We start from the raw sequence: 24,479 nt of genomic DNA, 5'->3' as shown, positions 1-24,479 counted from the left end.
GCAGGGGCTCTCCCACTGGGGGCTCTTCCTCCCCTGCCCCCCAGCCGTACTCAGCCCTCACCCGCTTGGGCTCCACTGCCTTGGCCACAAAGTGGTACTTATGCATGGCGCGCACCCACTGGCAGATGGAGGTGCAGGCCTTGGACACCTTGGCGATGGCGGCTGGCTGGAACTCCTCGTTGTCAATGTAAGGCTGGATGGCTTTGATCACCGCCTCCCCAATGTTGTCCTAGGGGAGGGGAACTGTGGGCATCAGGGGGTGCTTTGCAGGGAGGAAGTGATGGTGGGCCCTGCTAAGGAACACCTTGCTCCTGCTCTGAGTCCCATGTCCCATGTAGGCTTCAGCACAAGTGTCTTCCTTTGGGAATAATCATGGCCCAGAAAGGCTGGTCGGAAGGGGAACTTCTGTGTTCCAGGATTTCAGATAATACAATCAGAGACTTTGTCCTCGAGAAACCACGCAGGCTTGAGGTCTGATGATATGCAAGCCCCATTTAAAATTCATTTAGCAACAAGAGCTATTTCCTGACAGGTGTGGACATGAGTGAGTGATTCCGACACCCAACCAGGGTCATGTTCAGGGTATTAATCCTCATCCTGAGAGCTCACCACACCCCCAACGTTCCTGTCCCACCATGGAAGAGTCCAACTCTGTAGTTTAGGATGGGCCCAGGAATCTGCATGGTTCATGAGCTCCCAGGGTTCAGAGCCTGGGACCAGGCAGGGGAGCCTGAGCACTGGCTGTGAGTGCTCCTGATTTGGGTCTAATTAGGCCTGTGGGGACCCTGGTTTCTAGACTGATGGAAAAAGAGGAGGAAGGATGGGGAAGTCTATAGGGAGTCTAGCTGCCTATGGGCCATTGTCTCCACCCTCCCAGTGCAGCCTGGAGTGTCCGGGGCCTGATACTGACACATGGTGGTGGGGGATGGCCCGTGTGCACAGGCAGTTGTCCCCTATCCAACTGCTAGGCTGAAGAGGGTCCCCCAAGAGAGTAGTGGGCTCCAGGCTGATCTAACCATGAAGCCACCTCCTGAGAGAGAAAACGGGCATGGACACTAAGAGCCCCAGATAGACAGCAGACAGAGAAACCCAGAGACAGACAGGAGAAGCTGAGCCTCAGCTGAGGCTGAGGGAAAGGCGATGGATGCACAGACAGTGAAGGTCTAGGCCAAGGCCATGGGGGTCTCAGGGAGGAAAAGGCACAAGAGGGGATCTCCAGGCTACAGAGCTTTGGAGTGACTATGGGTGACATCTTACGGGGACAGGAGCCTGCCTGTCGCCCCTGTGGCCACAGGCTGTGTGTGTTACAAGCAGAGGGAGATAGGACAGAGAATCCTACACTGTGGGGGTGTTGGCTCCTCTCCTTGCTTCCCTGCCTTACCCACTGTCCAGGCTGCACCTGGCATGCTCACCTTGTCAAACTTGAAGAGGCTGTCAAGGAAGCGGCCAGGATCCTGAAGCAGCCCCTTGCCAGGCTCCCAGTAGTCGTCCACCTTGGAGCCAGGCTTCTCTCCAGGCACCTTCTTGGGCTTGATGCCCTTCATGATGCACACAGCCTCTATGACCAGCTTCACGCCTGGGGGTGGCCGCTGCATGGCCCGCACCTACAGGTCAGGCCAAGAGTGGGGGAGACCCATCAATGCCTGGATTCCCCCAGGGCAGGGACAGCTGTCAGATAAGGTGGACCTCACCTACCCAGTTCCTACTACCGTTGACAAAATGTGCTCTGAGATGTTCCCTGAGGTCTGCCTTGGCCTGTGGCTCCTGCTGCTCCCCCATATACCCAGGCTTGACCATGAAGCTAGAGGCTGATTTCTTAGGACCGAAAGTCCTCCCCATGTGCTGGCTCAGGGCCTAGGGGCTGGTGCAAGGAGGTAAGGGCAGGCAGCTGGGTTTGAGCCCTATTTCTGCTCACACCTCCCAGCACATGACCCCCAAGGGATGTGGAGAGAGGGGGCCTGGAGGCCAGGGGTGCTAGGCTGGACACCAGGGGGGATTCCAGGGCTGCCTGACCACCCACCTCAGTCACATCATTCTTGTTGAGGTTGCGCAGGCTGGCCAGGGCCGCATCCAGGGCAGGCAGGGCCTCATCCAGGTCCTTCTGGGCATCATCAGCTATAGCTTGTGCCTTCCTGGCCTTCTCATTGGCCTTGATCTCCTCTGCTTGCACTGAATTTCGGGTCTCCTGGGCAATGGCTGTGTCCACCTGGAGACCAAAAGCAGGGAGGACCCAGCTGGTGGCATGCCAGGGACATGTGTCCCCACCCCTTTCTCCTTCCTACACACCTCAGTTTCCCTAGGCAGAGGGAAATGAGGGCTGGGATACCCCATTCTCCAAGGGCCCTCTTGGCTATGACAGGCCATGGAGCTCTGGGAATGTAAGAAGCCCATTCCGAGTATTCACAGTGGGCCTGGATTGGGGCTCTGGGCTTTATGTGCTTGAGCACAACTGCCTACCAGGGAAGGACCCCCTAAGTCCTTAGGGTACCGCCATGCAAGACAGAGAAAGGTGCTCCCCCTACCCCCATCATGTTCTTTCCATCTGCTGGCAAACATTTTCAAAACACTGACATTGCAGAGTAGAATGTGACTGCTTCTACCAGAAAGCTGTCATAACGAACATACGAATCTGAGATGTCGGCTGGGAGGACACGGCCCTCGAATTTGGGGATCTCATGAAGACTCAGAGGGAGACTCGGGCAGAGTCCGCACAGCTGCCTGTGGTGGCCTGCCGCTCAGTCTGTGTCATGACTACCACGGCTTGGGCTGCCTCTCTTGCTTTCACCACATCCCCTACCCCGGGGCAGTGCCCAGCATAGAATAGGTTCCAAGCAAACACTTGTTGAATAAACCAATGACTACTGGCTGAGGAAGACAGGCACTGAGAGGCTAAACAACCTGCAGGGTCAGGCAGCTGGTGATCTTGTGGTTGCATGGGGACACTGAACATCCTCAGACACGGTCAGACATCAGGGAAGAGAGCCAAGGAGCACCCCTGACCTTGATCTGCTCCATGGTGAGCATGGTGTCCTTGGCAGCCTCTTCCAGCAGAGGGCGCATCATCTCCAGCTCCTCCTGCATCTTGGCCACATCTTCTGAAGTTCGCAGCAGCTAGGAGATGGGGGATGCAGAGAGGAAATTAGGTGTGACAGGGTACCAGAAAGAGAGCCGGGGTATGTGCCTGTGTGGCTCAGTTGGTTGAGGATCTGACTCTTGATCTCAGTTCTGGTCTTGATCCCGGGGTGTTGAGTTCAAGCCCCCTGTTGGGCTCCATGCTAGGCATGAGGCCTACTTGAAAAAAAAAAAAAAGACAGAAGAAAGAGAGAGTTGGGCCTGGAGGGGCCTGGGGAGAGGTTCCTGCAGGGCCTCAGGCCTTTATGCATGAGTGAGAGGCTGTGGCTGGTTGTCCAGTGAACCCTGGAGGAAGGGAGCCATCCCCTGAATATCTGTGGGGTAACCTGCTTTGGCCTTGCCCTTGTCCAACAGCTTCTGTTCATTTGTTTGTTTGGTAAGGGAGGAAGCCACCCATTTCACCACTGCAGGCTGCTGATGAGAGGGTGGGCTGGGCCTCCCTGGGTCTGGGCTAAGCCAGAGCAGGCAGAATCATGGGCTGTCAGCCATTGCCCACAAAGCCCCACCGTGGCCCACCTTGTCAAGGCCACTCTTCATGCGGTTCTTAGCAGTTTTCAGCTCCTGTTTCTTCTGCCCAATTAGGATGGAGAAAATATTAAGCAGCTCCAGGTAGCTCTTGGGGGTCACATAGTTGTGGCGCGCCAGCTCAGCCAGGTACTCGACACACTTCTTGGCCACTGACTGGTGGATATATACGCAAACCTGAATCTGTGGGGTGGGAAACCACTGATGCCAGCAGCAAAGAAAGGGCACCAGGGTGCCCTCAAAGCCACTGCAGCCTAGTCCCAAGGAGGGGGCCACATGTAAGAACCTCAATGCCTCTCACACTCACTGTCTCCTATGATCCTCATAGCCTCCAGGGTCAAGGTCACCTATTCTGCAGAAAATCCCACAACCCAGAGAAGTCAAGGGGCTTGTTTAAGTTCACACAACTGTCAAGGGCAGAGCTGACTTTAAATGGACTCAGGTCTCTCCCAGATCTTTCCCTGGTCACAGCTCCCAAGACCTGCCTCTCCCTGAGAATCCTAAGGTGGGACCCCCCTTCCTTGGAGGCTGGGCCAGGGGAAACAGAGGCCCAAGGCCTCAGCATAGCTGGACAGGGAAGTGGACTCACTCTAGCTCTTGGCCCTCAGGTGACCACCACTCTCTCAGTTTGGACCAGACAGATCTAGTCCCCCATCCATGGTCTTTGGTTGTGTCAGGGGGCTCTGTGAAGAAAGCTGCCACAAAGATCTCAGGGAACAAAACAAACAGTGACTGTGAAGTGTGTGTCCAACCACCTATGTCACTGAGACAGTCTTGTGGCACCCCCATTATACAGATGAGGAAACAGGCTCAGCACAGGTAACTCACCTGCCCAAATGCCCATCAGTGTTGAGCCTGGGTGAGAGTCCCAAGCCTAAACATTTCCCCCACGACAGCTTGCTCCTCACCAAGACACCTACCAGTCCTCCAATTACTTCAGAGGTGGCTTCCAGTTCTGGGATCTCGTTCAGGGACATGGTGGCCACAGACTCCAGGGCCTCAGCTGGCCATTCGTTAAACCAGTCAATGGTACAGCAGTTGACCAGCGAGGGGAATTGCCTCAGGCGGGCTCGGAAGACCTCTCCTATGGGGCTGGGGGGCCAGGAGTCCAAATGAGATGCTGACTTCCACCCCCAGGAGCCCAGAACCCTCCCCACAGCAGGCTGCGATGACTGCTTGTACCTCATGCACAGCACCACATGGATGTTGCTGCGCACACGCCCAGTGTAGGCGGCCATGAGGTTGGCCTTGGTGGGCTGCAGGCCCTGCTCCTGGACATATGGCCGCATGGTGTTGACAATCTGGTCCTGCTCTTCTGAGGTATAGAGGTTGGGAATGTCACCCGAGTTCAGGATGTTGTTGATGTCCTCCAGGAAAGACTCATTCTTGATCTGGGGAGAGATGAGAGTGCAAAAGCTAAGCCTTGATGATGGCCCCTGGGCGTTGGTCTCCCTGGACCTTCACAGCAGCCCCATTTTACAAACCTGGGCAGAGAAGCCCAGGATCATACAAGTGACCCCATAAGTCATAGTCTAGGACTCATATCTGGGTCTGCCCTATAGCAGAGACTCTGAACATCACCACTGGGCTGTGAAAGAGCCTTGGGTCCTGGGTAGGAGATGTGGCACCTTACTCCTCACTTTTCAGGCCGCTCCATGCCTGTTTAGTCCTCCTGTTTACAGGAGAAAACCAGGCCATGGGCAGAAATAGTCCTTACCAGATGACATGAGGGGACCCTGGGGTAGAAGCAGGGCTGGGAACAGAGAGGACTCTGAACAGGGTGGGATATATTTCAGGACTTCAGCCTTGGCCCAGTTCTGACCCCTAGCCAGGTTTAAGTGCTGCTGTATTTGTCTTGAGACCCCAAAGCCACAACCTCACCTTCTCTTAAGAGACCTAGTAACAGTACTCATGCCTAGGGAGTTCTAGAGGGAGCAGCCCCTAAATAGAGCACCACGGGCACAGCACTTTGGGCACAAGTCCTGTGGTCCTTAAGGTGGGAAGCCTTTGGCCAGTGAGTGTGGTGCCATTTGTGGTCAGCCATGGTGCCAGGGGCCTTCTTTACCCTTAGGGTTTAGTAGCGATCTATATCTCCCTAGCCCTGATAGGCTGGGTTTGGCCCCACTCACCTGACCCACCCAACTATGGGCTCCCTCACCCCTAGTCCCAGCTGTCCCTCAAAACAGCCATCCCAAATGACAGTGACCTGGGATTGAAGGACTGACCACCTTATAGGATACCACACTGGGATGGGGTTATAGCCACCCCACCCTGGACCCTGCCCATTGCCTATGGCAGTGGCACCTGGGTGTCGGAGAAAAGGAAGGTGATGGGCAGGCTGTACAGGCCAGCCTTGAGCAAGACCTTCTTGACATCTTCACGCCACTCGGTCATGCCGTAGTTCTTGGATAGCTCAATCTGGAAGCACTCGTACTCAGCCCTAGAGACAGGAGTTTGGGTGGAGGCCTACCAGAGCTTGAGGCCAAGTGCTGAGTGGTGGGTGCCCACACCCCACCCCAGCCATCTGGAGTCTGGCCCCCTTCCTGGGCAGATCTGCAGACTCTCCAGGCCCTGAACATGCTCTCTTGCCTTCAGACCTTGGCTTAAGCTGTTCCCATGGCCTGGAATGCCCTTTCCTTCCATCCTCCCAGCTCTGATTCTGAGAGAAAGCCTATGGCCGTCTCATCTAGGAATCCCTCTTGGATGTCTGCAGCCACATTTCCCTCCCCACAGCACCACAGGGTACTTCTGTTGCCTCTCCTTGGGGCCTAGTTCCTGTTCCCAGTGTGTTCAGAAGCCCATGGCTGGGGGTCCTGGCCCAGGGCGGCCCGAGGCTCCCCCATCTGTGGAAGAACATAAATGGAACCAATAGTCTGCCTGCCACCAGCCACCACTCCCCACCATGTCTGGGGGCCCTCACATGTGCGAGGCCAGCCGAGTGAGGGAGCTGCGGCCACTGCCACCCACACCCAGCAGGAGCGCGTTGCCCAGCGCCTGGCGCAGGGTGCGGCTGATGCGGCAGATGTGGCTCATGGCATCCATGAAGAGGACCAGCTTCAGCTTGGCTGTGTTGATCTGGTTGTAGTCCTCCATGTACTCCTCAATCACCTGCATCATCTGGGGCAGGGAGGATGGGGAGATCTGGGTCCTCTCTCGGTCTCTGTGAACCAGGGCCCCCAACAGAAAGCACACCCCTTCCTCTGTGCTTGGAAGGGCGCTGTGCCTTCAGAAGCCAGTTCCACCTACATAAGGCCCGACCTGTTGGATACACCAAGGCCTGAGGCGTGGGGTCAGAGCCCTATCTGTTTCCTCTGGGTTTTAACAAGTGTACTGACCCATGACTCTGGTGGGAGCTCCTAGGAACAAGGAGGGGATGTGTGTGGAGGGAAACCATCAGGAAGGCCACGCCAGCCATGCAGCTCTGAGACCCCTGACGGGGTCTCTTCCATATCTCCCTGGGGTCATGACTCAGACTTATGACCCCAGGGGCCCTGCTGCCCCTCTGAGGGCAGGATGATAGCCCCTCCAACAGGTACAGCATGTCCCTGTTTACAGAGCCCGTCTCAAATGAACCACAGGCTCATCCTCAGAGGTGGGCCAACGAGGGCCTGCTACACTCTTTTGACAAAGGAAATGAGACCCAGAGAGCCAAGTGCTGGCCTTCGAAGTCAGTGTCCTGACCCTCCAGCCACAGCACGCAGGCCTGTTAGCAGTGCTGCAGAGGGTCTGGGTCCCGGGGGGCAGCATGAAGGGCCCCAGGAGGAGTAGGCCTCAGCCGGGCCCCTCACCTTCTTCTCGCTGGTGATGAGCTCATAGGACTTGACATCTGAGCCTGGCGACATGAAGTCCCCATAAAGGATGGGCTGGAAGGGACAGACCTCAACAAAGGCCACGTCCCAGTACTCCATGTGGCTCTCCAGTAGTTTGTCGAACCAGCCACGGTCCTCCTCGTTCACCAGGCGGTCGCGGAACACGCGGCAGCTCTCGTGGTACCACAGTCGTAGCAGCTGTACCTTGTCCTGCAGCCATCCTGGCATCAGCACCTGCCTCTTCCCCTGGAGTCCCGGGCAGGGCTGCACACAGGGCAGCCAACCAAGGACCACGTCCAGCATGGGGCTGTGCCTCACACCTGTGCCTCTCCACCCCCAGATCCAGGCTCAGAAGGCCAAGTGCCTACTGGGACCCAGCTCCACTAGGGCCCCCACGATTCCTCAAACCCCAGGCTGGGGAGGAATGCCCAATTCTCCTTCCTAACGCCCCACATCTAGCCACTCAGCAAGCCCCTTGGATTCTGCTCCCATTTCTATGTCTGCTGCCACCTCCATCCCAGCTTTCCTGCCTCTCCCTGGGTGAGTAGCTGACCTTCAGGAAAGTCCCAGGCCCTTCTCTCTACCTCTTTGGCTATAGCTTGGCAAGGCCAAGTCTGGCATCTGTCCTGTTCACTGAGTCTCCCTGTGCAGACCAGGCTCTGCACACACTGACCAAACCCACCCCCATTCCAAGTGTAAATCTGTCTCCCACCCAAACCCATGGTTCCCATCACCTTCAGGATCCTGCGGCCCCCACAGCTCACAGTCTGCCCCAGCCCACCCAGCACACCAGACAGCCCACTCCCTGCTACAGTCCTGCTCCTTCCACTGGAGTATTTGTTTCCTGGAGTGCATCCCACTCATTCTTCCTCCCAAATCTTCTCCCACACAGGGCCTCCAACAGGAACCTTTCTCTCCCTTTCTTTGCCCTGGCTCCCTCTTTTGTGTGAGCCCCAACACCACTGCCATTCTAAGCATGGATCTGGACTCAGCTATAGGAAGGCAGGGGGTCTGGAGCCCACCATGCCTCCAGCCCCACTCAGGGCCTGGCCAGATCAAGGCTGGGCAGTGTTTGAGCAGTAAGGCCTAAAACTGAGGGGCTGGGGAGGACTGTGAAGTCATGGTGGGTACTCCTCTGCTGGACACTGGGAAGGGATCCTACCAGATCCTCACCTCGACCTTAGCCGGGTCGGCCATGAGTATTCCCTGGAAGACCTTGGAAAGGTCCCTCAGGTTGAAGGTATAGTGGGACTTGGCTGGGGTGGGCAGCAGCTGGGAGGTGATGGTGGAGTATACCATGATGGTGGCTTCCACGAGGGGGTCCGCAAACTGAGCGATGGTGGGGGCCCCAGCTGTGGGAACAGGAGGGTGGACCTGGGTCACACAGGTGGGGGCTCCAGTGCGGCCTCTGTGGATCCTAACCCCCTGCCCTTGCCAATGCCGTGTTCTCCCCCAGATGCCCTTTCCCCAGCCTGCGGGCCTCACTTGCACCCACCCTTTAGATCCTCTTCGATGCCACCTCCTCCACAAGTTCTTCTTGATGTCCCCTAGCTTGGGGTGAGGAATCTCCTGCTCTGAGCTCCTCACTTGTACATCCTCATTACTGACACAGGCCATTGTGCACTGGGGCACTGGGACACACACACAGAACAAGGGGAGTCAGTGCCAGTAGGGCTGTCCCCCACACCTGAAACATGCCGGCTCTGAGCCAAGCAGGGGAGGGTCACATGGTCCACATAAGCTTCAGGAGGGCATCACGGGGGATGTGCAGGGCCTGGAGTCAGCCGTGACCTGCAGGGCTTACCAGCCCCCCGGAGCTGCTGCAACCCACCAGCCTGCATTTTCATTACTAACATAATCTGTTTTATTGTTCTTTAAAATCTACTCAATTCTTTGCTGGGAACCAAATGCTGTCAGTGGGAACTTGGGGCAGAGGGAATCAATCCCCTGAAGTGGAAAAAAGTAAAGAAGGGGCAGGAGGACTCATCAACCCCACAGAGGGGCTCATCTATTAACACAGGCACTGCACTGTTCTAGGTCCTGGGCACAGAGGGCAGCCCCAACAGACACACTCATCACCCTGAAGCTGCCATTCTTGTGGGGAGGCAGGGAACGAACAGACGTGCAGCAGAGCAGACAGTAAAGAGCTATGGAGAGGCCTGCCGCAGGAGAGAGGTGTTGGGGGCGGGGGGGGGGGGGGTGGCCAGGGCTAGGGGCATTCGGCACGATGCTGGGAGAGGCCTCGCGAGGAGGGGCACTGAAGCAGACAGCTGAGGAAGGGAGGCATAAGCAGGCCCAGGACAGTGAGGAGCGGGTGAGAGCAGAGAGGTGACAAGGGGCAGGGATGGCCCCATCCGCCACTGTTGGGACTTGGGCTCTTGTCTGCAATTGGGCAGCGGAGGAGTGTGATCCGAATGAACATTTGAATGGGTCCCTCTGGCTGCAGATGGAGATGGATAGATGGACAGGTGGGAGGTTGGGGTGGGGTGGGGAAATGGGGGTGGAGGGTGGTGACCTGAGAGAAGGAGCGGCCACCCTCCACTGACAGTGACAGCCCGGGAATGTGAGGACTGAGAGCTGACCTTTGGTCTGGCCACACAAGGCCGCTGGTGACAAGGGCACTCTCTGGGGAGTGGTGGGGCACGAGGGAAAGTGGGAGGGGCGGCTGGTGCCAGCATGAAGAGACAATGCTCTTGAGCTGTGCTGTCAACATGAGCAGAGAAATAGAGTGATGGCCAGGATGGGAAGGGGCCGAGAGTGGCTGTTTGGGGTTTTGTGTTACGATGGGGGACATGTCTGCTTGCTGATGGAATGGCCCAGTGGAGAAGGGCCACACACATATGTGGGTACTTATGCAGTGTTTTGGGAGGTGGAGCCACGTCCTCCGGCACACAATCTGGGGGTGGGATTCAGGCTTAAGAACAGGACTCTTTGACCTTGTCTGGGAGCAGGGCAGTCCGTTCCCAGCAACAAGAGAGAAGACAGGGCCAATGGGCGCCTGTGTGCAGGTGAGCAATGGACATGGAGGCCTAAGGAGGGCGCTGTTTTCTGATGGCCTCTTTCAGCTGAGGTAGGGGAAGAGGTGGGATGTGAGGTGGGTCTGAAGGCCTGAGGTAGTCAGTCGCCCTGCAGCAATGACTGACAGATCTGTCCTGTGTGAGGCTGCCACACTGGAGATGTCTGCTCCTCGGAGAGGGCCAGCCTCTTTGGAGCCCCTGCTTCTTTACACAGGGTGGGAGCTCATTCACTGAACTCACATTTACTTTGCTTCTACTGCAAGATGGACATAACCCAGGCACCAAAGGACTGGCTGCTGTACGAATAGTTGAATGAGCCTACAAAGGCATTGGCTATAGCCCAAGGCCCTCACATGAGCCTGAGGATGGTTCACTGTGGCCACTGCGACCCAGCCTCAGCCCCACCCGACTGGAGCCCAGGGCTCCCCCTGGAACCAGCACCTCACCCCAGCCAGGGCCTGTCTGGGCCTGCACTTACGCACGGGCTCCCGGTAACTTCTCTCCCCGAGGAGTCCATCTAGAGGGTTGAGGGAGAGACATGGGGGTCTAACTTAGGTGGGTCCCTTGCTGCCCACCTTGGCCAGCTGGGCTGAGCTGGGCAGCTCCCAGAGCAGCTACCTGCTACCCACCCTCCTCAGAGCAATGTGCCCCCTCCCACCCCCACAAGCTGGGCCTGTAGGCAGGTTCTGACCTATCACCCCTGGGGGCAGGGCAGGCCAGGCCACAGGAGGGAAGACCTGACTCCCATCCCCCACCACCTGGCACAGTGCCAAGGGGAGTTCACAGGTCAGAATGTATGTTAGATAGGAGGTGGGCTGGTGAGGGAAACTGCATCCTGATGCAGACTTTTCCCCAAACCCCATGGAAGATCAGGGCCACTTTGTCCATTCTATCTTGGTGGCTTTTCCTGATTTATAAAAGTAACATCCTTCCACCAGCTTTTCTAGGTAAGTACTGACATGTATGTGTGTGCATATGCAGGTGAAGTCACAAGCATACAAGTGTATAAATCATATATTCAGTAATCCCCATGTGCCAGGCTTCATGCTAGATGCTACATGCAATGTCTTATTTAACCTTCACAACTTGGGGTGGTGGACTCTAATATCATCATCCATTATACAGATGGAGAAACTGAGGCTCAGAGAGGTTCACAAATTTGCCAGTGGTGACATAGCTGAGTAAAGGATGAATCCAGGGCTGAGGTCAGTGCCTCAACCACTCCCCCCTTTCCAGCAGCTGCCCGGCTGTCCTAGGAGTAGTTTATCTGCTTGGGCTTCTGCCTTTGCCCATAGCCTCCCCCACTTCTGCCCAAGGCTCACCCATCCAACTGCCCAGGATGGTGGAGAAGATGCGCTTCTTGCTGACCTCATCCATCTCAGCAAAGGACAGGTAGTTGAAGTGGCGCATCAGCCGTGGGGTGATGGCATTCCTGCCTCCACCTGGGGGGCCCATGGCACAGACAAAGTTGATGTCCACCAGGTTCTTGAAGGCTCCTGGAGTGGAGGCAGGAAGTCAGGAGGAAGCCCTGCCCAGGGCTGAATTATGACTTCTGTGGGCCCCAGGCACTTGGCCTTCAAGGGTCTCCTCTCCTCCATAACAATATTAAAAACTATAATTTATATCAGTATTAGAATAAAGACAAATATATTTATGTTATACATTAAAAATGTTCTTTGACCTGAAAGTTCATCTTCCTGGTGATTTTAAAAGAAATCAAAACAAGGCGCCAGGGTGGCTCAGTCAATTAAGCGTCCAACTTCAGCTCAGGTCATGATCTCACAGTTTGTGCTGACAGCTTGGAGCCTGGAGCCTGCTTCGGATTCTGTCTCCCTCTCTTTCTGCCGCTCCCCTGCTCATGTTCTGTCTCTCTCTCTCTCTCTCTCTCTCTCTCTCTCAAAAACAAATAAACATTACAAATTTTTTTAAAATCAAAACATTTCTGTGGACCCTCTAAAAGTACTGTGGGCACTGGGCGCTGTGCCTACTCTGCCTAACAGATGCCCTGGCCCTGCCCAGGACACCCAGCCCGCACCCCACTGGCTCAGGCCAGAGGGTACATACCAATGACCTTGCGGTCATACCAGCCACCGTGGTCCATCCACTGGCGCAACAGCTCGATGGGTGGCTGGGCACCATATGTCTCCAAGGCTGGCATGTTCAGGTCATCGATAAAGAAGATGAAGTTGCGCCCCAGGGGTGGTCCGAACACACCCTTCCGCCTGTGGGAAGGGGCTGTGTGAGCCTAGCACCCATTGGTACCAGGTCCTCTGGGAGCCCAGGGGTGGCAGGATGGCAACTACCTTCAGCCTCCTCTGAATTGTTGGAACTCTTGAGCAGCCCCTTGTCCCATTCTGAACATCCTAGGACATCACACTTGGCTGCCCTGAGTCTGGGCTCCCTCAAGGTGAGTCTTGCCTCCCATGCAGACACATAACAAGCCCCACCCGAGTACCCAGCCCAGGGCAAGCACCCATGGCTGGGCCTAGTAGGCATTTCTGATGGATGATAGCTCCAGAACAGTCTGCAAAGGAGCCCAGGGCCCTCCAGGAAGGTCTCGGCAAACCCGAGAGCATAATTTGGTGAGGAGCTGAGAAAGCAGCTGGTTGAGCCAGGCTGGGAGGACACGGGACATAGAAAGGAATGAGGTGCCTACCTCTTGTCCAGCTTGCTGTCGATGAGGTCCTGGGTTTGGTTGGCCGAGGTTCGGGCTGAGAAGGTGAGGAAGTGGCTGATGTACTCCAGCGGCAGGTTCTTGAGGAGCTTGTCGGAGATGGTGAGGGTCTTCCCTGTGCCTGTTGGCCCAATGCACAGCACCTAGGAGAACGGGATCACATATTCAAAACTCTCCCAGGGTCTGGCACACAGCAGGAGCTGCCACCCTGTCAATATGGGAGGCCAGCCACCCCCTGACTTGGGCCTTAGTTTGGGTGAGACAGGGCATGGCAGGGGCACTCACGGGCCTGTGGTTGGTGAGCAGCATGTCCAGCAGGTAGGACATCTGCACTGTGTCTATAGTAGGCACGATGATGTTGCAGTAGTTGGTATCTGGCACCATGGTGAACGGAGTCGAGGAGTCCATCCACTTGACCCAGGCAACCTGGAACCACAGGTAGCTCAGGGCTGGGCCCAGAACCCCACTCTGGCCAAGTGCACCAGGAGGGCAAGGAGCTGCACTGCTAGGCCTTGGCAAGAGAGCCCGGGTAAGGGGCTGTTTCTGACTGAAATAGGAAGCCTGTGCCCTACTCTCTGCACACCATGGGGAACCCCAGAACAAACCACTGCGAGTGGGGGAGCTCTCTGCACACGGCTGCCCTTGTGGGCAGCTTCCTAGGGAAGCTGTGGGTCTCTGCATCAAGGAAGTGTTCCAGCAAGTGGACAGCCCAGAAGTCAAAGGCCTTCGCTATTTAATTTCAGACTACCCAAGGCAGGGGAGGGGGGGACCAGAACCACAGGTGCTGAGGTCACCTGGCCTCATCTCCCCACACCATCCCACCTGCATGAATTCTTTGACCCAGCTTGCAGACCTCCCCTGATGAGGGTCCTCACTATGGTCAAGCACAGGTCACACTGGGGACAGTCCTGTTAGACTCAAATGTGTCCTGTGAGATCCCCAGCCCCATGCATAGTGGCCATCTCCGCAAACGCCTCTCTGCCCCCTCTTCCTCCTGGGTTAGGATTCTGATCCTAGAAGCAGAGTAGGCTCACAGAGCCCTCGCTGGCCGATAGAATGAGTGGGACACCAAAGTAGGCCTTGAGGGCTTGCTGCCCTGCCCTTAGGGTGCCCAGCCCCTAGGAAAATGGGACTTTTTAGTAGAATTGAGGTGAACATCCCTGGACTCGGCATCAACACGGAGGAGTCAATGCATATGGTTGGTAGGGGAGGAACTCTAGGAACAGCTCCCAGTCCCAGGTTCAAGTCCAGCTCTGTCACCCACTGGCTGGGGATGACTGTTCTGAGCCTCAATTTCCTTGTCTGGAAAATGGGCACGATAATAGGTATACTGTGGATCTGTGAGGATACATGAGATAATGCAAATAACCGCCACCTGAGACCTGTGGCCATCAACATGGCCTCCTCTCTGTAGTCAGGATTCACCGAGAAGTTTAGCCACCACCCAGTGGGGCGCCTCCCGTCCTGTCCTGTCCCCTCGGCACAGGCCTGCATTCACCTTCTTGCCTTCCTCATCTTCATCCTCATCGTCCTTAGTGCTGCTGATCCCGGCGTCCTCCAGCCTATAATCGAAAACCAGCCCCTCCTCTGGGAAGGGCATGGTCAGCTTCGAGGGACCAGAGGAAAACCAGGCTGTGAGGCCCAGGAATTTGTGTGGCTACTTGTCCCTGGGGGCCCGAGTCCCATGGATGGTCCCAGAACACCTGGCATTCAGCACACACATCCTGGACTTGGGAGCCCAGCCTGGCGGGGGGTGGGGGGGTGGGGGGGTGGGGGGGTGGGCACTGCTGCCTCTCACTTTTTCTATCTTCATCTTGATCCTGAGCCAGTGGCTGAAGTTGATGCGGCTGGCACTGTCCCCTGTGGCACCCACACTCCAGATCAGGGAGAAGATGAACCAGGGCTCAATCAGCTCTGGGATGCGACTCAGCTTTTCTGGGGATATTTTCTTGAGGCCCTGGGGATAGTGGGAATAGTATCAGGCCAAGGCAAGAATAGTACTGAGTAGCCCTAGGAGGCAGAGGTTGGGGGCATCCTTTGGCCTCTGCTGCATAGTTTGGTGTCTCTGCAGCACACCTGATGGGGTGATCCCGTGACCCATGTGAGCCGATCTGAATCTCTCTTCCAGGAAGCTGGGCATGGGGTTCAGGGCCCTCTGGTACTCGGGCAAGGAGAGCAGGGGGCAGAAAGGAGAAGGCACCCAGCCCCACTTGCTCAGAGCCATACCTCTTTAGGCAGAAAGGGCTTGAAGAAGCAGTCCAGCAGCTTGAGGAGACTCATGATCAGGTTGCTGTTGGTTGAGGCGATCACCTCCTTTACCGAGTTCCGGATGAAAGTTATGGACCCCTATAGGGGATGAGCACCCGGCTCTTGTGGCTGGCGGCCACAGCACCTGGCTGCCCCACCTAGGCCAGGCACACTGTGGACTTGCTTACCTCCAGAAAGCCAACAAAGAGGGCCTTGAACTGTTCCTCATAGGGCTTGAATAAGTCAGGGAGTCTCCTTAGCCAGCACTCGACAAAGGGCATGAGCCCCAGGATGCTGGGCTCCAGGTACACCATACCACAGCGGGACACTGTGGCTGGGGAGGCCACTGCCAGGTCCTGCACCTCGAACATCATGGTCATTACCTGGCAGGACATGAACTGTATGAGTGGGCCAGTCACCAGCTCCTAGGGCCACAGAGCCATGGGGAGGGGTTGCCCATCCTGCAACTGTAGGCAGGCCATGGGGTGGGATGTGCACCAGGAGCAGTGCTGGGGTGGAAGGGATGCAGAAACCCCTTGGTCTTCAGCTGATAAAATATCCCTCCCTGGAGTCTTGAGGAGAACAAAAGTCAGGAGATTCCTGATTACTCTCTGGCCAGTATAGTGGACTGGGGCATATTGGGGTCCCTGGAGCCATAGAGAAATCTGATGGGAGCTGCCTGCTATGCTCTGGGTGTTCTCAGAAGGGCTCAAGAGATCAGCTCAGTGTGGATACCATGAACTGCTCTTACACCCAGGTGATACCTCCTCTTCTGAGAACTGCACCTCACACACCAGGCAGGTGTCCCTACAGCCAGGTCTGGACCACCTGTCTCCCATATGACTGTCATGTTGCTAAGATGCCTGACTCAGACTGGGCTGACATGGCTGCAAGGGGGCCTGGGAGGCACAAGGCAGAGCCTTGTGGGTGGTCATCCTGGACCTAGGCCCAGAGCATCACAGACTGTGGGTCTGCAGATAGGCAGCTCTGAGCAGCTGCACAAGACGTGGCCAAGTATGGGAGCTTGGGATGGAGAGGGACACCAAAAGGTTGTGGGGATGGGCTGAGGTGCAGCTGTGGTCCTGAGATGGAGGGGGATGAGGATGGCCAGCATGCTGTGGCCGTCAGGTCCACCCAGATGCAGAGGAGAGCCGGGGAAATGGACAGGTAGACATACCTCTGTGAGCTTGATGATCTCCCCAGAGCTAAGGCACAGCTTCTTGTTGTCATCCAGCACCGTGTTCATGTTCTCTATCCAGACAGCATCCACCGGCCCATCGAACATGTACCACTTCTTGTTGGTATCAGAGGCGATGGCCCCCGCCCGGATGAGGGAGGAGAAAATCCCATCTGTCCTGCAGTTACCAGGAGGAGAGGGCTGTAGGTGCCCAGAAACAGGGCAGCAGGCACAGCTGACTCCCAGAGACATCTGGCTGCTCGGCTGGGGTATTTTTCCCTTCAATATCTTCATTCATTGAAAAACTATAATGGGGGAAATGGGACTTTTTGGTAAAACATGGGGTTATAAAAATGTGTGCTTATATTCCTTCTCTGCTGAGTCTCCATTAAAAAGAGGATAAAAGGGGCGCCTGGGTGGCGCAGTCGGTTAAGCGTCCGACTTCAGCCAGGTCACGATCTCGCGGTCCGTGAGTTCAAGCCCCGCGTCGGGCTCTGGGCTGATGGCTCAGAGCCTGGAGCCTGTTTCCGATTCTGTGTCTCCCTCTCTCTCTGCCCCTCCCCCGTTCATGCTCTGTCTCTCTCTGTCCCAAAAATAAATAAACATTGAAAAAAAAATTAAAAAAAAAAAAAAAAGAGGATAAAAAGGTGATATCCTGGGGAAAAGAAAGGAAACGGGGGAGGAGGCAACAGCATAAATGGAGGTCCACAGAGTTCTGGGACATGGAAAGAGAAGGATAAGACGTCAATGACCTAGCAGAAAAAGCAAGGGATGGGTCACGAGATGTATCCAGTTCCTGCCACAGAACCCAAGAAGGCTCAGGTTTCAAAGGCCCCAAATGCCAGGGAAACTGGTGGGTAGGGGAACATGTTTTTGGTCTGATCCCCAGGCCCCCCACCTACCCATGCAGGGGCCTAGAGTGGGTATAGCTGAGACCCTTCACCAGAAATGTGGGAGCAGGCCAGACTCACATTTAGAAAGACAAGTGACTGCCCCTCTCTGGGCCCCAGAACACTGGAGCCAAGCAAAAGTCCCCAGCAGAGACTGGAAACTTATTGAGAGAAACAGAATCCCCCCAGAGAAGAGCCTCCCACATGCTGACATTTGGACGGTGTCCACTTAGTTGCCCTCTCCAGCTCAAGGCACTTTCCCTGACATGTATGTGTCTGCCAGGGCATGGAGGCCGTGAGAGGAATCGCCAACCCTCTGGGGTCACGACACCAGGCAACATTTACTGAAAACTTGGTATGTGCCATGCTGTCCAAACATCTTCTTTATGTCAAGGTCATTTTCTATGGCAATCATGGTGCCATTATTATCCCTACTTTGCAGACGACAGCACCAAGACCCAGGGAGTGAGGAAGGTCACTCAGCAAGGAAGTGCAGTGGTGAATAGGGTTCCAGGCACTTGGGCTCCAGAGCCTGAGCTCCTGACCTCACACTGGGCTAGGGTGGGGAGGGGGACGCATGGCTCACAGCCTCCAGAAGCCTAGGCACAGGGTGATAACTGCAGAGGGATTGGGACCACTCACCACTCATGGGTGAGCAGGTCAAATTCTCCATACAGCTGGCCCATCGTGATGGACTTGGGGTTAAGCACGTAGTAATTGACAGCCTCGTACACACCACCGCTGATGGATGGCTGCCCTTTCAGCAACGTCATGGCGGCTGCCAAGACTCTGTAACACTGGGGAGGCAGCCACCCAAGAGTGAGCCTCCTTGTTCCCCAGAGAACAGGGCTGGAGTGGGTTGCAGATCACAGGGGCAGGAGGGGTAGTCTAGAGGCCACAGAGGTACAAATGGGGGCCAAGACCCCACTGAGGCCCCACCACCCTCAGGCCCACTGTCTGGGTGCTGGATCGCCTGGCTTGGCTCCACTTACATTACTCTTGCCAGAGCCTGTGGGCCCGACCAGCATGAGGCCGTGCCGTACCACCGTGGTCTCGTAGAGCTGGATGCACTTGGTCAGGAAGCCTGGAGGGACATGCAAATGGAACCCAGGGGGCAGAGCATGGGCTTGGGTCCTGGCCCTGCCACTAGCTCTCTGTTTGACCTCAGGTGGGTCACCCTGAGCCTCAGTTTCCTCATCTATAAAATGCGGCTGACAATAGTGCCTACTTCAAAGGAGGGGGCAGGTGAAGCCCTGAGCACAGAGCCTGGCACAGAGTAGGGACTCTCTGCTAATGGCCAGCCATGATTGCCACTGTGACCATCAGTCCCTAACATCCATTGGTCAGGTGTCCAGCTGGCACAGGCCCCAGAAGCAACGTCAGCTCCTGCCGAAAGCACTGCCCTGAGTAAATGGTGGCCAATACGTGGCAAAATCCCAGGGACAAAACCTGAGAGTCAGTCAGGAGCTTTGACTGACCAAGACCAGAGCTGTAGGGATAGCTGCCAGTGGTGGGCAGAGGGCCAGACCCACAGGTAGAGAATGAGCATATCACTTTGGCCCAAGAGCGGCTTGGGGAGTGGCAGGGAGCTATGGTGCCACATGCCTGGGGGTCCCTGTTAATGAGACATGGTCTAATCATTCAGTGATGGCTAAGCTGAGCCAAAGCCATGAGCAAGAGATTTTGAGGCTTCATTCAACAAGCCTGCTGGGACCTGGTGGGCGGGAAGGGGCATCAGAGCTGCATGTGGAATGAACAGTGGAAGGCATGGGGGACAGGCCTTGCAGCATGAGCACAACAGGCCCCAGAGAGGGCCCCGTGTAGCCAGGGTGGCCAGAACAGCCAGGTGTGACTTCCTGGGGAAGCAACCCCTTCTTCGCAAAGGACAGGCAGGGAGGGTCTAGGAGGAGAGGGAAGGTCAGCCGGGCTAGGGGATGGTGGGACCAGAGCTCGAGCTGCATGACTGTGCAGCGGCTGCATTGAGACCCCCACCTTCTATTGGGAAAGAGGGTTGGGGCGAGAGGGAGACTGATGAGGGCATCCCATAGAGTTCTTCCAACTGTGTGGTGGTTTTTGTGACAATCCAGTTCAAGAAAAGCCCAAATGCTCCTTAGTCCAACAACAACAGGGCTGTGTTCCATGAGGAGTATGAGCAAGTCCTGAAGAAGGGAGTGACATGCTTTGCTCCAAAAGAGGGGAGTTGGGGTGGGGGTGAAGTGGGGTGGTGGGTGTGGGCAGGCCACAGCTCACCATTTCCCCAGTGATTCCCACCCCAGGCAGGTGAAGACAGAGCAGAGGAGAGCTCCTGTCAGGGAGGAACAGGGCCCAAGAGGAGCCCAAGTGCTGTGACTACTCCCCACGTGGAGAGAGGGACCACAGCAAGACGTCTGGGGGAGACAACAGGATTTGCTTCCCCAATGTAAAATAACCAGCAAAATATACATTGGTCTCTGCCCCGGGGTCCTGAGGCAGAGCTCCTCAAACCATTATAAATAGGATGCTAGGAGAATCTTCTTTTCTAATACTTAGCCTTTGATCCTGGTTCCTGACACAGAGCTCCTAAAACCTTTGTCATTTCCTGAGTGCTAGAAATGTCTTTTGTTCTAATGAGGCACCTCTTGGTGGTGGGCTCCTGGAAGGGGGCTGGTCACCAGAAAGACCAAACCATGGTTAGATGCCTAGAACTTTCAGGCTCACTCCCCTATTCTCCAGAGAAGGGAGAGGGGCTGGAAGTGGAGAATAATTGATAATAATTAAAATTTTATCATGCCTACATGATGAAGACTCCATAAAAATCCCTACAGCATGGGGTTTAGAGAGCTTTCTAGTAGGCGAACACATCCATGTTCTGGGAGGGTGGTTCACCCCCAACTCCAAGGGGGCAGACCTCACCCTATGTATCTCTTCATCTGGCTATTTGTCTGTATCCTTGCTCATATCCTTTATTATATAATAAGTAGTAAACTTGTTTCCCTGAGTTCTGTGAGCTGTTCTAGTGAATGGTCAAACCTAAGGAGGGGGTCATGGAACTTCTGATTTGTGGCCAAGCTGGAGAAAATCTGTGGGTAACCTGGGGGCTCACCACTTGTGACTACTTGGGACTTGGGACTCTGATTAGTGTCAGAACTGAATTGAATTGTGGGACAGCCAGCTGGTGCTAAAGAATTGGGAAACTTGCACATCTGGTATCAGAAGCATGATTGGGACAGAGGACATTTTCCTAGACATCTATTACCTGAAGCTTCTAGTGGAGACAAGGCTGGGGCAGGGACTGCTGGCAGTCCCCAGCCTGTGGCACTCTTGGCCTGAGGCAGTATTGCCCTGTCTCTGCGCCCCTGCCCTGGAACCCCGGGATGGCCACCCCAGCACTGTGAGGGCAGGGGCCAGGGGCTCACCATCCACATCCTTGAGGTTGCTCTTCTCACAGACCTGGCGAATGGCCTTGTCCAGGATGCCATAGTCAGTCTCCTCCTCCTTGATGGTGGGGAACAGGTCTGATACGATCCCAGAGAAGAGCTTGAGGTCCTCCTGCAGGAACTTGGGCACGTTCACATCTCGGATAGCCCGGAGGCATATCAGCTCCTGCAGCAGAGGCCAGTGGGGCCTTCAGGGGACGCAGGTCGGTTGTGCCTCTGGCCCCTCTTGAGTCATCCTGGAGGCCCGCCTGGGCCTGCTGCTGGATGGAGCTCACCTCATTCATGCTGGGGTTTTCTCGCTTGAGGTTGCCAGCAGCCGAGATCACTGTCTTCACAGCTCTCATCCCAAAGTCATAGTGATCCTGTCACCACCACACAGGAGGAAGGGTGGGTGGGCATTGTCCCTTTGGGGGCTTCTGCCTGGAACACTCTGTCTCCCACCTGGTACCTGGCCCTCACCCAGCTGGAAGCTACAATGTCACTTCCCCCGACAGCTATCTGTGGTTGCCCACATGCCCCAGCCTGAGCCAGGTGCCCTCGTTTGCACTCCTCTGGAACCTTCTATTTACCATCCCAGCAGCCCTCTCCCTTCACAAGTTTACTTATTCTGCATCCCCTGCTCAACTCTTGGCCCCCCGAGGATGAGGACTCTGACCCAGGCAGAGTCCTGCAGTCCCAGCACTGCACCAGGGGCAGAGAGGAAAAAAATGTAAAAGGAGTTCCCATTAGTGCCACAATAGGGTTGGCCCTGAGGGCCTTTGAGCTTCCTTCTAACATTATCTCTTAAGTCTCTCTGGACCCACCCTTTCAGCCACACGACCAGGACCCACCGGGAAGACCAAGGCTTTTCTCTTTGCTACTTACTGGTTCTGTTTCTCTCCATTATATGGCAGGTATGTTGGAAATAGTTAAATTTATCTTTTTTTTTAATGCTTATTTTTGAGAGTATGAGAGAGCATGAGCAGGGGAGAAGCAGAGAGAGAGGAAGACACAGAATCTGAAGCAGGCTCGAGGCTCTGAACTGTCAGCACAGAGCCCGATTCGGGGCTCGAACCTATGAACTGAGAGATCATGACCTGAGCCGAAGTCGGACGCTTAACCGACTGAGCCACCCAGGTACCCCTTAAATTTATCATTTTTGTCTATGAGGCCAGACCATGAGAGCTACATCTGGACCTGACCCACGGACCAGCGCACTTCCCAGAAGTCTCAGACTTGGAGCAGGATGAAGAGACTGGGCTACACTTTGAGTCACTGGCACTTGAGAAGGGTTGACTGCCTTTCCAGAACCACGTGGGTACAGTGAGTCTGACGGGAGGGCAGCATCTTTGGAAGTGGACGGTTACAAAGAAGGTGTGTAGGGGTTCTGGCTCCCGGGCCGCACTGTGGCGGGCAGCTGCTGCTTTTCCTGGGAACAGACTGCATCTCCTCCAGCACGTGGGTTTTGGGGGGCACCCCTGGCCAAAGGCCACACGGCTTCCCCCTGGCCACAGTGACTGGTGTTCATGCATGAGCAGGTCACCCAGAAGGGGCCCATTAGGATGACACCAGGGACTTTTTCTACAACTCTTAAGAAAGAGAAACTAAGCGGGCAGCATGTAAGCCCAGAGCTTGGCTCATCTCTGCCACTGCAAAGGGGGAGCCTGCCTGAGAAGGGAGCCAAACGGGAAAGCTTACCCACCAGTGCTGGTGTCTGCACTGGTGTCCGCTGCAGCTGTCCCAGAAGCTGGGCTCAGCATGCCGAATGGATGGCCCATGGTGCGGGGCTTGGGGGGAAGCGGGGCTCCCGTAAGACCCAGTGTACTTGTTCCTCAGCCTTGGGTTGTGTGGCCCTTGGTTTCCTAATGTTTGGCCCTCCCTTGCATCTGAACTAGCCCTCAGCTGAGAAGTGGGGATGTAATTCCCATCCTATGGGGCTCACCGGGAGCAGATGGCAGCTCTCACACCCTGGAACCTGGTCGGGGCAGGGCCTCCTCACCTGGGAGCTGAGCTGCTCGGAAGACAGCTTGAAGGTGGTTGTGATCTTCTTGGCCAGCACACTGGCCTCGTTGAAGCCAAAGGAGTAGAGGGAGATCTCCGCGATCATGGCATAATCCGGGACCATCATGGCCACAGGCCGGAAGAGCGCCTGGGGCGCGGAGTGCACACGTGAACGGAGAAGCAGGCCTCCCCTCCCAGACCACAACTCACTCTCTGGACTGCCTGGTTCTCAGAAGGCAGCCTCACTACCCTCCTGCCTCATCGATGCTTGGATTCCCCTCTGCATCTTGCCTGCCATAGCTGAGGTGTATCCTCCCCTGTTACTGGACCACTCTACTCATTAGAAATCGGTCCTTCGTATTGACCTGAACCTGCCCTCTGACTTCTCCCAAACCTGAGGACGAGCCCGGGGTCTCCTCTCCATGGCTGGGGGGTGGGTCTCAGGACACTGGGCAGGAGGGTTGCCACGGGGGTCATCATCCCTGATGGCACCGCTGAGGCCACAGCTGCAGGGCTTTCCAGTACCCTGAGAAGTCACTAGGTCTGCCCTATGCCCAAACTCGCCTTCAGGTTATCAGGAAGCTCAGTGCGACCAGCATATCCTGGGTTCATGGTGATAAACACAGCACAGGATGGAACGAGTGGGATCTCGACACCTTCAAACATGAAGCGTTCCACCTACGTGGGGGGAGGGGAGGGGTTGACTCACCCGCCTCCTCTCTGGATGGACCCCTTGTTCCCTGTGGATGCCCTGTCCCAGCTATAGCTGCTCAGCCCAGCAGAGAGGATTGGCTCCTCAGGATCTGACCTAAGACCTCTGGTCCCGGTAGCTACCAGTGGCCTCCCCTGTCCCGGCTCCCTGAGGTCTTCACATATCTCCTGCTACCCACACCCTACCCCCAGTTCCTGACACTGGTTCTCCTAGACTTGGGCAAGCTCAGCTCTGACTAGGACCCAGCACCCTACTGGGGTGGGGTTGGGCACCTGCCAGCCTCCCAGTTCTTGTCTCCAGGAAGAGAACTCTGGCCACTCTGAATGAGGCTAGAGAAGGGACAAATGGCTGGGGCTTTCCATAAGGGTCAGGATGTCCATAAGGGACCCCTTCCTCCACCACAGCCGGCCTGAAAGTTACACCTGGAGTGGGGCGAGGGCGTGGGCTCTCTGACTGGCTACAAAAGCCCCTCAGGGACAGTTCCACAAGGGGGAGTGGGACTGCCCAGTCCCCTGTGAGATGAGACAGGCTGGGCTCAGGGCAGGCCTGAGTGCCTGGCTTTTGATGCTGCCGGTATGAGGAGCCACGTGGCAGCGTGGGCATGCTGGGGATAGTTGAAGTGATGCGGTGGTAACTTGAGGGAGGCATGGGGTGGTGGTGGAACCCCGGATGCTCACACGCTGTTGCTGAGCCTTCTGGATGGTGGTGATCTGCTGGGCTACCACAGATAGCACCTCAATATCAATGCGATTGAACTCATCAAAGCAGGCCCAGGCCCCAGCACTGAATGAGGTAAGAACAATGGGGGGATATGAGCTCAGAGCTCACTTGACATCTCCAAAGCCCCCTGTGACTCTGCTGAGAGGAAGCTTACAATGATCATCTCTGCCAGCTTGGACA

At 55.9% G+C, this 24,479-nt stretch overlaps 1 protein-coding gene across 6 annotated transcripts in view; it reads right to left on the bottom strand.

The window, feature by feature from the left end:
- The window catches only part of DNAH1 (dynein axonemal heavy chain 1), an 81,853-nt gene that overhangs the window by 10,279 nt on the left and 47,095 nt on the right, over positions 1-24,479 (bottom strand). For 5 of the 6 annotated variants that reach the window (XM_047833571.1, XM_047833547.1, XM_047833580.1 and 2 more), the window contains exons 30-57: positions 24,257-24,362; positions 23,432-23,545; positions 22,866-23,015; positions 21,163-21,249; positions 20,867-21,053; positions 18,464-18,555; positions 18,114-18,268; positions 16,582-16,759; positions 15,593-15,787; positions 15,384-15,503; positions 14,956-15,114; positions 14,656-14,763; positions 13,443-13,583; positions 13,140-13,300; positions 12,548-12,705; positions 11,806-11,979; positions 10,962-11,000; positions 8,640-8,818; positions 7,446-7,676; positions 6,578-6,774; positions 5,962-6,097; positions 4,840-5,048; positions 4,578-4,749; positions 3,649-3,840; positions 3,001-3,111; positions 2,021-2,206; positions 1,413-1,604; positions 62-229 (exon numbers count right to left, since the gene is read on the bottom strand). In XM_047833571.1, the coding sequence (XP_047689527.1) occupies positions 62-229; positions 1,413-1,604; positions 2,021-2,206; positions 3,001-3,111; positions 3,649-3,840; positions 4,578-4,749; positions 4,840-5,048; positions 5,962-6,097; positions 6,578-6,774; positions 7,446-7,676; positions 8,640-8,818; positions 10,962-11,000; positions 11,806-11,979; positions 12,548-12,705; positions 13,140-13,300; positions 13,443-13,583; positions 14,656-14,763; positions 14,956-15,114; positions 15,384-15,503; positions 15,593-15,787; positions 16,582-16,759; positions 18,114-18,268; positions 18,464-18,555; positions 20,867-21,053; positions 21,163-21,249; positions 22,866-23,015; positions 23,432-23,545; positions 24,257-24,362 (4,297 nt within the window). The remainder of the gene's footprint in view (positions 1-61; positions 230-1,412; positions 1,605-2,020; positions 2,207-3,000; positions 3,112-3,648; positions 3,841-4,577; positions 4,750-4,839; positions 5,049-5,961; positions 6,098-6,577; positions 6,775-7,445; positions 7,677-8,639; positions 8,819-10,961; positions 11,001-11,805; positions 11,980-12,547; positions 12,706-13,139; positions 13,301-13,442; positions 13,584-14,655; positions 14,764-14,955; positions 15,115-15,383; positions 15,504-15,592; positions 15,788-16,581; positions 16,760-18,113; positions 18,269-18,463; positions 18,556-20,866; positions 21,054-21,162; positions 21,250-22,865; positions 23,016-23,431; positions 23,546-24,256; positions 24,363-24,479) is intronic. The other variant, XM_047833563.1, reaches the window with a different exon arrangement.

Source organism: Prionailurus viverrinus, chromosome A2 (assembly GCF_022837055.1).
Source record: "Prionailurus viverrinus isolate Anna chromosome A2, UM_Priviv_1.0, whole genome shotgun sequence".
Classification (NCBI taxonomy): Eukaryota; Metazoa; Chordata; class Mammalia; order Carnivora; family Felidae; genus Prionailurus; species Prionailurus viverrinus.
The sequence above is the reverse complement of the archived record's forward strand: the minus strand, read 5'-3'. Positions and strand labels throughout refer to the sequence as shown.